Source organism: Pezoporus wallicus, unplaced genomic scaffold (genome assembly GCF_028554395.1).
Source record: "Pezoporus wallicus isolate ANWC-B61680 ecotype Strahan unplaced genomic scaffold, APGP_CSIRO_Pwel_v1 contig_8388, whole genome shotgun sequence".
Lineage (NCBI taxonomy): Eukaryota > Metazoa > Chordata > Aves > Psittaciformes > Psittacidae > Pezoporus > Pezoporus wallicus.
The window spans coordinates 276145-290221 of NW_026641203.1; the positions used below are offsets into that span (position 1 = coordinate 276145).

The following is a 14077-nucleotide window of genomic DNA, read 5'->3' on the forward strand; positions in this document are numbered from 1 at the left end:
GTGTGTGTGGTGCTGGTGTATTTGGTCCTCTGCATTTGTGGTTGGTGCTCAAGTCAGTGAAGGTTTAGACTACACAAGTAAGAGCAGGTCATATATTACTAGGAGGTGTTTGTGGCTTAAGGGCCCTATATCTTTCTGTACAAAAGCTGTCCTGATTTTGGTGTTCATGTCAAGAGGAGGATGGATTTCTACATCATTTTGGGCAGAAATGAGGTGGGTGAAGTCCTTCATGGTGGAAACTGTATGAGCATGGGAGTGGTGCTTGGATGGAGTGCTGAATGCCATGCGACTCTGCAGCTCTGTTATACAAAAACACACTTTCTCTCATCATTTCATAGCACCAGGTAGGAAACCAACTGATGTTTTCTTAAACCACTACTTAAAGTGGTCAAACCCATCCTTCCTCCATGATAAAAGAGGATATAATTGTGGTCTAAGAACTTCTACTATGTGAGCTTTCAATTGCTTGTTATCTAGGATTTTGGCATTGTCCAGTGTATGATCTCATTATTAAATTTACCATCTATTTTATATACTGGAATGGATTTATTTTAAACTGCCATACAGTTTTCTTCTTTAGCAAGTGCGCTGGCATGAAGTTGGAAAGAGAAGTCACTTTCTATTGTGCAATTCATTGTCAATGGTGATATCCCTCTGTTTATCCCTTGATGTTTATAACTGGTTCACCAGAATTTGTATAAAATGATTGATTTTAGAAAATCAGAAAATGATTAATTGATTAATCGATTGGTTAAAATTGTATTGTTTCTTCTGCTACTCTACCAGCTGCAGTCCCAACAAAGAATTGGCTATGAGATTAGGACACTTATGAAGATCCATCTTTCTACCTACCCCCCTAAATTTCTTGGGACAAAGGATTGAGACATTGAATGAGGTTTAGGAAAAAATGCCCAAGTTCAAGTTTCTGTTTTCATTTTTCTGCATAACTTTCTCTTTTCTAAGGGTGGAGTATTTTTCATATGCTGAGTGCATTTCAGAATAGATGTGATATTTCATTAATCCTATTCCTGAGATTCTCTGCTTGCTGTTTTTCTGCAGGAGTTATCTACACAGGAGATATTCTTGACCGGGAGACAACCAGATCCTACTGGTTGACAGTGTATGCAACTGATCATGGTGTCGTACCACTCTACACTACCATCGAAGTCTACATTGAAGTGGAGGATGTGAATGACAACGCTCCTCTCACCTCTGAACCTATCTATTACCCAGCAGTCATGGAAAACTCCCCAAAGGATGTGTCTGTCATTCAGATCCAAGCCCAGGATCCTGACTCCAGCACTACTGAAAAACTGACTTACCGGATTACAAGTGGAAATCCTCAGAACTTCTTTGTAATCAATCCCAAAACAGGTAACTCAATCTTGCTGCCTTAGGGTGGTGGGAAAATGCAGTTTAAATATTCATCAGTCTTGCTCCCCTTTGGGATCCACTGCTGTTGTATTGCTTTCCAAAGCTCTGTGTTCTGATAAGTTATGTATCTAAAGCATCTTGTATGTGTCTAAAGCATCCTCTTTTCGGTACACAAACCAGGTAGCAGATGTGCTGCTGCAGCCATCACTCTTCTGTAGGTTGCCAAATAGCTTCTGGCTGCTGCCTCTTCCCTGTGTCTGTAGCAATGAGACTTTGCTACACTGAGTCCACAGAGCAATGCTAAGAAACAGAATCAAGCTGTTGCAGTTTACAGAGCAGTATTTCATCCTTTGTAACCTCGAGTAGCACCACTGAAAGTGAGCGGCATGATGGTTGTCCAGCGCATGTAATTAGGCTCTTCATTACAGTAGCAGAATGTGATTCTTCAGCTCGTTCTATACAAAAAGACAGTTTAAATGACCTAAAAGCTCCTGTGGCCTTTAAAAAACATAAAAAAATCTATGTGTTTACATTGATTTGTAACAGCTGGGGATGTAGCCTGTGGGTGCAGTGTTGCAAATACAGTGTTTAAGTTAAAGTGCTGTTGTTGGCTGGTGGTGGAGCATTGAGGCCGTGCAGACTGGCTTTGCACATCTCTGTACCCTTAGAGTCTTTGCTGAACCAGGTGTCCTAGGTGTCTTGTTGATCAAGAAGTCATTCCAGTAGGCTTAGCCCAAGGTTGTGGATGCTCTGATGGATGCTTGCCTGCAGGTGGTCCTCACTCCAGCATGTCCCCATCCGTCCCTCACTCATCTAGCTGGTGGGGACCCATCAGCATGCTCTGGAGCTAGAGAATAGAGGGGGTCTTCTGCAGCAACAAACTGGTCTTCGTCAAAGTAGTTCAGAGGATTCACACAGCTTTATGCTGGTTGTAACACTCCTGGTTTTGATTTGTCTTTTAAAGTTTATTTATATCTGCTGCAAATTTCTAACTAGCAAAAAAAACAGAAGGAATAAATCGGAGAGGGAACATTTTTAATTTGGTGTAGGAAAATGATAAACTAAATAAGCTTTCAACATTTGGCTGGGCAATCCTATTGCAATGTGTGGCATACGAAGGGGTCAGGATCTTTTCAGGCATAAGCCCAGGTGAAGAATCATGGAGTATGTATAATCACTGTGTTCAATCTGCTGAGCCCTAAGGCATATCTCTCACTTATTTTTAGCACTTGAAATGGCCGAAGATGGCTATTCCATCTGCAGCATCTCTTCTCCCCCTCCCCACCCCATAAATCCCATCTGGGCAAAGTAGCAGTTAGGACTCTGCAGTCTTTAATGCTTGTGCTTCCCTCCTGTTGGCTCCTCTGCAGAGCAACCTGCTTAGCACAGCTCTACTTATCCACATGGCAGCTGGTCTGAGCCCATGATCAGGGCAGAGCTGGGCACACTGAAGCCAAACAGCACCCTAGCCTGGTAACACAGCCTGTGAGGTGGCTTCTTATGCCACTGGAACAGTTTGCAGGGATACTTTTCCCTAACGAAGCGGTCTTTGTTGTCACAGTTAACACTGACGATGGTTCATCTTCATTTTCTGCTGTAGAAATCGCTGTCTGAAAACTTAAAGGCTTTAGGAGAAGTAGTGTTGCTGCTTGAGCAACTCCCAAAGGGCCCCTCTTGTTTTCAGTGAACATCCTGGCTAGTGGCTGGATGTGATTTGTCATGGAGGGGACAACCATCCCCTTCTACCACACAAACGCAGAGCAGTGAAAGCCAGGCAAGGTGGCCTCTTCTGGTTTATTTTTGCCTTTGAAAATGGTGGGATTGAGAGAGTGTGTGTGTACAGTGGTGCCTTGTCCTGAAAGTCTGTCATTGTGAACAACAAGCATTTCAGCCTCCCTTGGAAAGTATTGACATATGTTGAGCTCTGCCTGCCTGGCCTTGACATTGGGTTGCTTTGTCCTGATGGGATGCTGATGTCTGAGGAATAAAAGCATAATGATTTCCCTAGAAAGTACCCCTGGGGGTCTCTGGCCAGGCTCCTTTCAACAGTCTCTCTGCAGTGCACTAGTTTCTCTAAGACAGCAATGCACACTCCAGTTGTTTGATGCAGGCAACTTCTGCATACACAGGAGAGGTTCATAGCATTCCTGCCCTGCATGCTCACTGGAATTCAGCAGAGCAATAACTCACAGCACAGCACAGCAGCCCTAAATGCGACAGCATGCTGTATAATTGAGATTAAAAGGTTTAACATGAACCCAAATATATGGCGACTGCTGCATACATGGGCTGAGCGAGCGTGCTCCTGCCGTCAGGGTAGAACAATCGTTTGTGAGAAAGGGGATCTTCTATTTTCTGTGTCACTTTGGAAGTTTAGGCAGTGCCAGCAAACTGACATCTCGCTCCTGTGAGTAATCAGGTGCTGAAGGCAGTATCCTGCATTTTTACATCCTTGCGTGGGAAGCAGCAGAAGTCAGCCTCAACTGGAGACAGGGAGTTGGCTGGAGCGCTCGGATGCTTTTGAGGTACTAAGTTACTCCAATTGCTGACTGGTTGGGCTTTGCTAATGTGCTCAGGGTTAAACCTCTCTGTCAGAAATAAGCATCCCCTAAATGCAGATTATTCGGAGGCTCAGGAGGGCAGGTGTGGGAGCAGAGTTTGGCTTCCTTCACTGCAAAGAAGCACGGATCATGGTTCACAGATCGCTTCCTTAGATTACTTGGCTCTATCGCAGCAAGAAATTTCTCACTATTGCTGGAGAATAAGGCCTTGTCCTCCTGTACTCTCTTTTCTTATTTTTAGGACTTGATGCATTGTACTCAGTTATGTTACAAAGTGCAGAGTGCCCAAGGCATGTCATGGCTTATGGCATGTGTCTGGTGGCATTTCTGGCCTGCCTGCAGATGATGTGGTTATCTGCAATGCTGATGGACACAGCATAGCCTGGGAAAGGTGGATAATCCCATCTTCTTAGTCCTTGCTACCACAAAGAGGAATGCCCTGAGTGTTACTGCACCCTGCTTGTGGCGTGTCCTTCTCTGTCTTTGCACAGTCTAGTGCTCCTTCTCAGTGGTTGTTGGAGCTCAGCAGTGACTTGAGCTCCAACAGTGTTTGTCAGTGTTGTTAAAGCTCACTTTTAGCTGTTTTATAGCTTGTGCAGGTCATGCAGATTCCCAGAGGCACATGTACCACTATGTGTGTTGCTACCTGATCAAGGCATAAAGCAGGGAGATAGGGAGTCCAGGTTTTGTTTCCAGTTTTGATACAAGATTATAATTGCAGCCAAATCTTGGAATCTTAATTGATTATCTGAATAGCAGAAGCAATGATACCCCTTGTATGCAATGTCTATAGGTAGAAGAAAGCTTTTAGTAGACAACCTGTCACTTCCCTCAGTTTTATAGACTGGCACAGCTCTGGGTGGCTATTTTAGGTGCTATCAAACTGCAAATACATCGCATGCATTTGGATCCATTTGCAGGCAGTCTTCAGACCTTTCACAATTATCACTTGCAATTTACTCTATGGGCTTTTGAGAGAGGAAGAGTTGCTCCTGCAGGAGCCAAGAGCTGCTAAAAGCTGCTGAGAGCAAGCCTTTGGCACTAAAGTCACCCTGGGCAGCTTGTGCTGAGAGCGCAAGTACACGTGTGTGGTGGGGGCTCTCATTTGTGAGCTTGGGGTTTAAATAGGTGCTCTGGGGGAGGAGAATGGGAACATGAGAAGCCTTGCTATGGCTAGGTATGGAAAGGCAGTGTGGGCAACCTCCCATGAAGGTCTTTGTTTTCTCACCTTAATTATTTTTAATAAAACACAGCTGAACATCACTTTGCACCTCGGCCCCACACTTTTGTCTCGTGAGCTGATAATCATAGGAACAAGCACTAAGTGAATAATGTAGCACATGAGTACGTGTGAAGCCGTACATCATTCACGCTGGAGAACAAGGCCGCCTTGTTCTGCAAACTGGTGGAGGCTGCTGCCTAAGTTTAGCAGGTCCAGGAGAGCAAATAGGGATTTTTCTTTATAGTCGTCAAAGAGGTGTTGCAAGGCAGAGTTTTGTGCGGGGCTGGGTAACATGTTCTTAAAGTGACTGTATGGGTTACATGACCACAGGGGGGTAAGACATCCTCCATTGCCTTTGTTTCCTAGCTGTGTTGTACATACAGCAGTGATGGAGGCTTTCCCAGTGCTCAGCATCTCCAGCAGCTACGAGTCAGCCTAAACCCTAGTGTGGCTGCTGGGGGAGTCATGGGTTTCCCTCTTAACCTGACTGTTGTGGTGGGGAGAGCTCAGGTTTGCTTTGGCAGAGCACAGGGTCACAGGGCTTTGCTCCTTGGTGGGTGGTTTGCGATGGAGATGAGGAGGAGGAGGAAGGCAGAGCTGCTGCTCTGACAGTCTCCCAGCCAAACCTATTGGAGTGCCACAGCTGCCCCTAGCCGAGTGAGTTATTTTGGGGTGAGAGGCATGTGAAAGGAGGTAAATGAAACAGAAGATGGAGTTAATAAAAAAAAATTGATTGATTAGGGCTGTAAATTCTTATTTTTATAGCATGTATACGGATGTTAATTTCACAGCACAGGGGTAATTTACTGCACTGATTTATTACTTTTCTGTGCTCTCAAGAAAACAATGAATTTTAATTCAAGCCACTACATTACTTTGTTTAGTGTTCCACATATATTGGACAAATCGAATAAGCTTCTCTTCAGTCTTACATAGATTAGTTGAAGAGATATTTTAACTAACATGCCAACAAACCAAATTTCACTCTTGTGTACATTGATGTTAATGAATTTACTCTAAAATTAAGCTGAAATGTGTCTGAAAAATCGAGTTACACTTTGCATAGTCTCTTGCTGGCATCTTTAAATAGAGGCAGACCCCTGGCACTCCCAAAATAGTATTTGCTGCAGTATTTAAGGCAGGAGGCACTAGTGGGTTTACAAATAGTGCATGTAGATCAGTACATCTTTCCAGAGCAGCAGTTTTCTGCCTCTGGAAGTTGTCTCTGAACTGTCACATCTGCACTTAGATTTTGAAAGAGACTGGATATTTTCATGCTGAAGTAATATTAATATTTATATAAGCTCATATGGGGTTAGCAAGTGTCAGAACTTAATTGATATGAATGCTACTCTTCTCAGTAGGTTGGGGTTTGCTTTCTTTTGTACTCACTAAGCCAGCTGACATAGAAGCCTGCTGGAGCTGGATGCCACATTCGCCCTGCCGCACTAAAACAATGCTTCACCCTCCTGCCACACATACTGATTCTTATGCATGCTTTTGCTTGGTTTGTCCCAAGAAATCCTCACACGTCCTTGCTCTCACAGGCTGAGCCAAATTCAGTGCTCTGCTGCAGCATCGTGTCCTGAAGAGGCACCCAGTGCCTCTTCTCAGCCCAGAAACAGAGGTATGCCAGAGGGGAGAGAGAAAGAATAGTGGCTTTTATATTCAGGAGAGCGCTCTTGGGACTGTAATAAATTCTTGTTCTCCAAGGCCCATGTTTGTCATGTGTTTTTTCAGCAGTAGTAAAAGGATAGTTAAATACTCCAGACTTTTTCAGTTCTGCTGGGATTTTGCAGTAGATATCATCTCAAGGGGCACAGCTTGCTCTGCTAGTCAAACTTCAGTGATCTCAATAATCTAGTTAGTAACATTCCTGTTGTACTGTAGGTGATGCAAAAGGCCATATGGACAACAAATGGAAACTGAGGCAACTTAGTCCCTACTACAGCCTTGCATAGTGGGTGAGGAAAAGGACATACAGAACAACATACATTGTTTTGTAATGCAAGCATCATTTAAAACCTTCCACCATGTAATAACTGAAGGTAAATGATGGAACATTTGAAAAGATTAAACAAAATTACTTTTTGATGACATTTCTAAGGGACTTTGGATCAACAATATCAAGCTAAACTTAGTACCTCTCTAAACTGGAAATCACCTTTCTAGCACTGGAAGCTCCTGAAGGCGCCTGGTAGCATCTCTGGCACATGTGTTGGCTGTGGAGCCCCGTTTGGCAGCTCTGTGTGCAATGTAAGTTGTCTATGTATATCATGTCATGCTCACTGCTGTTCATCCTGTAGGTGTTCCTTCAGTTCAACAGATGTGTCCAAGACCGTAGAAGACCTTGCAGTGGGAAAAAAAAAAAGCATTGATTGTAGGGCTCTCCAATCAAAGGTGACTGAATTTGAGGAATAGGTCTCCCTTCCTCCATGGTCTTTAATGCTGCTTGTACAAATGCTGTTCACCAACAGTTGTAGAGTCCAGCTCAATACATCCATCACTGATATGTAACTATCCATAACCAATACAGATTTTTACAATGTAATTCCCTTAGCGCATTAGCTGGCTTTTACCTTCTGTAATTTATGTTGTATCAACACATGCTAAATGATCTACTCTCTTCTCTTTCACTTATTTAAAAGCGTAGCTCTTAGTGACTTATTTATAATACTCTCACTGTTTAAAATTGAGCTTGTGATCATTTAAAAAGCTTGAGTTTCTGCTTTTGGATGGCTCATTCATTACTAGATACCGTATTTCCAGTGGTTTGAGCCCAGGGTTAGCAGCTAGCAAAGCAAAGCACCATGGATGTCAGAATTACGTCCTTAATCACAGTGGGACCTAGAAGCCTGCTAGGCGTTGTACAATGTGTTAGACAAAGTTCCTGCCTCAAGGAGCTTGTCACAGTAACAATAATAATAATTAAGAAAAAGAAGAAAAGAAGAAAAAATTGGGAGGAAAGGATGTAAATCATCAAGTCCATCTGCTTGCCAGGGCACGTTTATTCCCCAGAGTAACTTTTCAGTTGACTCCTGAGCTGCAGCCCAGCAGTGACATGAACTCTTCCTTTGACTTTGAGTGAGTCACCTCACCTCACTGTTTTCCTTTTATTGTGCAAGTGGAAATATTTTCTTACCTCATGTGATTGTCCTGGAAATTAGTTCACAGTAGACAGTTTGCAGATCAAATAGGCTCTGAAAGTGCAAGCTATTGATTTTTTAGGCCTCCTGACATTAACAGACATCCACACATAGTCCTGTGTTTGGAGGCATATAAAAACAAAGAGGAGCATCATTTCTGAAATGGTAGGAAGAAGAGGAATATAAAACATTTTTAGGTTAAGTAAGTATAGTCTGGTGGTCAGAATACTGATTCCACTGCAAAAGGGAAAATTTGGGCTCACCCAGCCCATCTCTTCCCTCCTGTATGGCAGTGATTCACTTCTTACTCCATATGTGTTATCTGTGGAAGGGATAAAGGCGTGAGCTTCTGCACCTTAGTTGAGGCTACAGTAATGCTGCTATTAAAAAAAATAATAAATCCATCTTTATCATCTCTCTTGAACAGACCTGATTTTTGCTACCTGTGGGGTTTTATTCCTGAAGCGCTGAATACAGTGGAGATTGCTGGATGTCTCTGGTATCAAGTGCCTCTTTTAAAATGGCGTTAAAAGATACAATACTGCTCGTAAAGGCCATTTCTTTGTAATCAGCAGATTTAAACACAGCTTATAGAAATTTTAACGTTTTTTTAGATCTCCATGATGACTTTTTTAGTTCTCTTTTACAAAAAGAAGCTTCAGGAGTGTTCCCATTGCCTTGGCTGGACCATTGTGTCCTCACTACTCACTGCATTATCAGTTTTTAACCTGAACTCCCCATTAACTTCACTAGAGACTTACATCTTAAAGGTGACAGCAAGGCAAGGGTCAGTGAATCGGTGTTTGCTGGTGGAGAATGTTACCGCCTGATAACCTTCCTGCCTCTGAACCAGTTCTGGAACAGCAAGAATTTTGCCACTAATCTCATCAATCTTGTACATTACAGCAATCATTTATTATTTCCAAAGCCACCAGAAGACGATGTCTTCTGTCCTATTCAGAAATTTGGCTGTCACCTTAGCTGTGAAACCTATGTTTCCACGTCATCTGTCAGTCTGGTTTCTCTATTCAAGTTTCCAGAATTATTCAGAACCAGCAAAGAAACCATGCATCTTTTTCAGAGGCTGTACTATTCCTTCACTAATTTGTAATAAGGGTAGGCAAATACTGTCAATAAAATTATTATCAATGGCAGAAGCATAGTTGAGATTACTGCATGAAACTGTACTACAAGTACTGAGTCACAGCCCTGTTAAATGTATGCATGATGCATATGCTGTAGATACTTGTCATATCCTGCCATACAGTGTTATGACAATAGCAGTGAATGCCCTGTGTTACAGTAATGGCTTGTGGTCCAGGCCTGAACTCTGGCAGAAGGAATTAGGTTGGTAAGTTTGGGATGCTGAGATGTGGAGCCCGTGAGCATGATGCAGGGGTCTGGAGAGGGACCTGCTGGAAAGGAAAGCAAAACTATGATGTTAGCCCAGATGAGGTGAACACTTGGGCTGGGCGATGGAATTCCTTTCCTTTTTATTTTCCTACTGTTTTCTAATCAATCAGGTTGCATTTAGCTTTTGCTAAGGTACTACACGTGTCTGTAGTCTCTGAAAATCCCAAGCAGACAATATTTAATCAGCATTTTTCCCCTTTGCTCAGTTGCAATGAATGCACTCAAATTGCCATCTGAGTATCTTGAATGGTGTATCTTCACCTTATTGTGTGAGCGCTTTCTAATATCTCTTTATGGATTGGAAGTTAAAGCCAAGGACTGTAGCTGTAGTTTACACTTAGTTAACATCCAGTCCTTGGTACAAAGAAAGATGGAGGTATTTCCTGTCTGGGAGAATTAAATTGACCTATGCTGCATTTGGTGAATATTAATAAGAAAAAAATAGCTGGGAAATGGGGCTGAGAAGGCAACCGTGAAGACTGGTGTGTTTGCATAAGCCATCGTGATGTCAGTAATCACCAACTATTAATCCTTTTTTGTCTTCCGTCATGTAGGAGGTTGTGTCAGCACCTACCAAGCCTCCAAATCTTCATAACCTCTCAGTGCAGCCCAACCAGTCTGTTCAGAAATTAGCAGCGTATTTCTGTTATTTTTCCTCTTTTCCCTCTGACTCCGTGTCCCCATCAGAGTTACGCTGTCATAACCAAAGATAATTATTTTCTGTGAAATTACTCTCGCCTTTTTTTCCCCCTTCCCTTTATGTTAATGAGAGCACTTTCCTCTCCCTGGGAAGATTGACACAACTTTGAAGATAGTAGTGCTGTTGCCAGTTAAGTGTGTGACCTTATCTGTATAATTGTACAGATCGTGCCGCCATATGTCTAGATGCACAGAGCTTCATTTAACAGGAGACATATACGTATAAAAATAAATCAGTATCTGGGGGTTAAATATCAGAAGACCCCCCTAATCACAGCTTTCACAGTGTAGAGAACTTTCTGCAGAGCTGTAAGAGCTCTGAAGTTGCATCTTGAAAGAGTTCTCCCTACAAGGGATCCTGCTCTTGTAACCTTGATTTTACGTTATCATCATGTGGATTCTGCAATGCCTGTACTTCCTCACCTGTTGTGTTTACATGTTTTCTCCTCCCATGGTAGTTAAGTCCTTCACAGTGTATGATGAGATAGAGCAGCACCATTATTTCTGTTTTAGAAGCAGGGAACTGGAGCAAGAGGAAGCAGCTAACTCATCATATACCAGTAATAAAGATTTGGTCTAAATTTGCTTTCAAAGCCACTGGCCACTTGTAATACTAACCCTTACTGCCACAGATCCAGCTCAGGTTTCTCCTTGAATGGAGAAACCTGGCACCACTATTCTCCACCATGTGCACAGAAGTTATCTGGGCACCTCACAACCACATTAGCACCTATTTCCCATCTTATTTCCCATTCTATTTCTTATCCTGTTTCAAATTAACCCCCATTTCCCATCCCTGCTTTTTAGCCCCTCCTCACCTTGCTTTCTCTCTTGCCCAAAGGCAATCCTACAGGCAAGGAAGGATTCCAGTTTGCACAGGGACAAGGATACAGGGATGGCTGTGATGAAGCCTCCCAGGCATGTAAGGGCAGAGCTGATGCATGTCTTTTCAGTGGGTGAAGCTGCCCCCTTATCCATCAGCTTAATGCAGGTGTGGTCCTAAGCAGCTTGCCTGATGCTGTCAAGGAGCAAGGAAGCAAACTCTGAGCCCTGAAGTACCACACTACCCCCCTGTAATTCTTTCTGTCTCAGTATTACATTTGCTTGTACTTTCTGTGCGAGGGCACGTTTGCTTATTGCATCCTGTGAATATGAGTCAATGTCATGATCTGCTGTGGGGTTGTTGCCATCTAAGAGAGATTTCATGTTTTTGTCAGATGAGTTATGTGTGAGGAATCTGTGCCGCAGTGATCTATTTGTATGATAATTAGCAGTCAGCTTTTCAGATCTTGAAGAGATTTGGTTTGAAAACTAAGTAGCATTATTTCCTGAACTTTAACTTACCAACAGTGTATGAACAGCAGTGCACACTGACAATGTTTTTAATGTAGCCATGATACCCAAAGATGTCTCCTCTGCAAGAGTGTGTTTTGGCTGTAATTAATTTTGCTTCCATTCGCCATATGCTTGTATATCCTGACCTTCATATGAATCACAGACCCTATGGTAAAAAATGTGCAGTATGAAAACAAAGAAGTTACTTAAAGAAGCACAGGTGCTTATGGTACTACAGCTTCAGCTGAATGAGACATTTGTGCCACCTGAGAATTTGACCATTGTATCCTTAAAAAAAGATATTATGGAAAGATGCTTTCATTGCTCATAGATGCTCAAGTTATTTTTGCTTATGTGAGAACAGGTGGGGTTTTACTAAATCTCTGAAGAAATGCTGTAAGCTCATCACTTGTATTATTCAGAAAGATCCTTTAGGAAAGGCAAGCAGAGATGGAGCATTTTCTCTTTTTCCTTATTACTCTATGCGTTCGAGGCAGTTTTTGAGATAGGACCTGGGAACGTACTTCAAATGGCACAAGGAATAATTGTTGCTAAATTTAATTTATTGAGTGGGTGTGAATTAGACTGACTAAACAGAGAATAAATACACACAAGATTACCCAGAGTAGGTGCAGGGATGGAAGAATGTTAGAAGGCATTAACAGCTTAGATATGCACGATGCTGTAGATATTTTTCAAGTAAATCTATAATTTCTTAGGGGAGCTCTCTTGGATTTTTTATTTCTTTCTTCTAACGCTTAATGTAATCCAAACTGATTAAGAGAATGTTATGTATTAAAGCAAACACCCACATGACCAGCATTAACTGTGGAGTAGTCTACTGGGGCAGACTGCAGCTTTGGCTCAATAAGATGCACACGACCTGAATTTTATGTGTGGAAACTCCTTAGCATGAGTTGGATTTTCTTGCTGAGGACAGAGTCCTTTACTGAGCAATGCACAGCTCAATATTAAAGCAGTAAATAGGCAAGATTTAGATATAGTCCTCTTTTGGTCAGCTGGATGGAGAGTCTTCACCCCCATCGAGTTCAGCTCCAGTCTGTTGGTTCATCCTCTCCTCCTGCTAACCGATGTGAAGGAGGGAGGATCTCAAGGGCATTTTGTTCATTTAGCCTGTAGGAAGAGGCTTCCTCTCCACCTCTAAAACTCCTGTTTCTACTTTCTTCTTGGTGTCATTGTGCAGAATAGCAGGATTTTGCAGTTATCGGCCTGACCTGTTTACCTGTCTGCTTTGTTAGCAGAAGTGAAGCAATGAGAATGTAGTCAAAGACATAATGAGAAAACAAAAATATTAGAAAGTTTTTGTGTAGAGAGGAGTCATTTGTGCTTATAAACAAACATGAGGAAGAGATTGAAACATTAGGAAAAGAACATACATTTTGTCGAACTGACTGTATAAAGGCAGTTGCATCACACAGAAAATATTCTGTATTGAAGGCTGTTTCTCTCATACATGTGTATGGACTTGGCTTTTGTCATCATGAATGTTCACCCTCACCTCTGATAGTGCCTTTGAGTAAAAATAAGCAACCTGGAAACATGTCCTCAAGATACCTTAATCTTTTCACCTTGAGTCATGCAAGAAAAGAAGGAGGGATTGTATGTTCTTTTGTTTGGTTTTTGTTTGTGGTTTGTGTGTATGTGCGGGTTCTTCATTTAGTAATTACAAATAATTCAGAACTAAGAACTCTGTGAGGAAAAGCAAAACCTGTGCTGCCTTTTGGTAAGCCGAAATGATGGCTTCATTTTGTAGTATTTATTTGCAATATTGTGCCACCTTCGTCGCTGCAGTCATGAGGCGGCACCCCGCAGTGCTTGGCAGGGTAAGTGGAGTAAAAAGATGGTTTCTACACTGAAAAGCTTGCGGTGTAATGGGAGCTTGAGACAACAGATGGGAAAAAACAGATGGAGATGCAGCAGAAATACCGAGGCAGTATTGATCAGTGCTAAGTTTGTTCCTGAGCACTCTTGGTGTGAGAAGGAGTGGAGACCAGGCTTCTTAAGGAGTGGGCAGTATGGTCACTCGCTGGCAAGGTTCTGGCATGTCTTTGTATGCCATGGGATTCATCCTGGGGCTGCAGCTCCAGGTGTCTTGCAGAGCTGGAAGGCAAAGAGGGCAAAGATTTGCCCAAATTGCATATAAGATATAGGTATCCTGCATCTATGGATCTGTAGGGAGATTTCCCTTCTGCTCTTTGAAGGGGGTGTGCATGTGTATGAATATATATAAGATATATGATATAAGGTATGAGATATAAGATATACAATATAAATTTAGTTTTTTTTTCCCTGCCTTCCCCTTCTTT

At 42.4% G+C, this 14077-nt stretch overlaps 1 protein-coding gene across 9 annotated transcripts in view; it reads left to right on the top strand.

The window, feature by feature from the left end:
- FAT3 (FAT atypical cadherin 3) overlaps nucleotides 1-14077 on the top strand; it is a 407707-nt gene that overhangs the window by 186320 nt on the left and 207310 nt on the right. For all 9 annotated transcript variants that reach the window (XM_057422587.1, XM_057422594.1, XM_057422585.1 and 6 more), the window contains exon 3: nucleotides 1060-1374. In XM_057422587.1, coding sequence (XP_057278570.1) covers nucleotides 1060-1374 — 315 coding nt within the window. The remainder of the gene's footprint in view (nucleotides 1-1059; nucleotides 1375-14077) is intronic.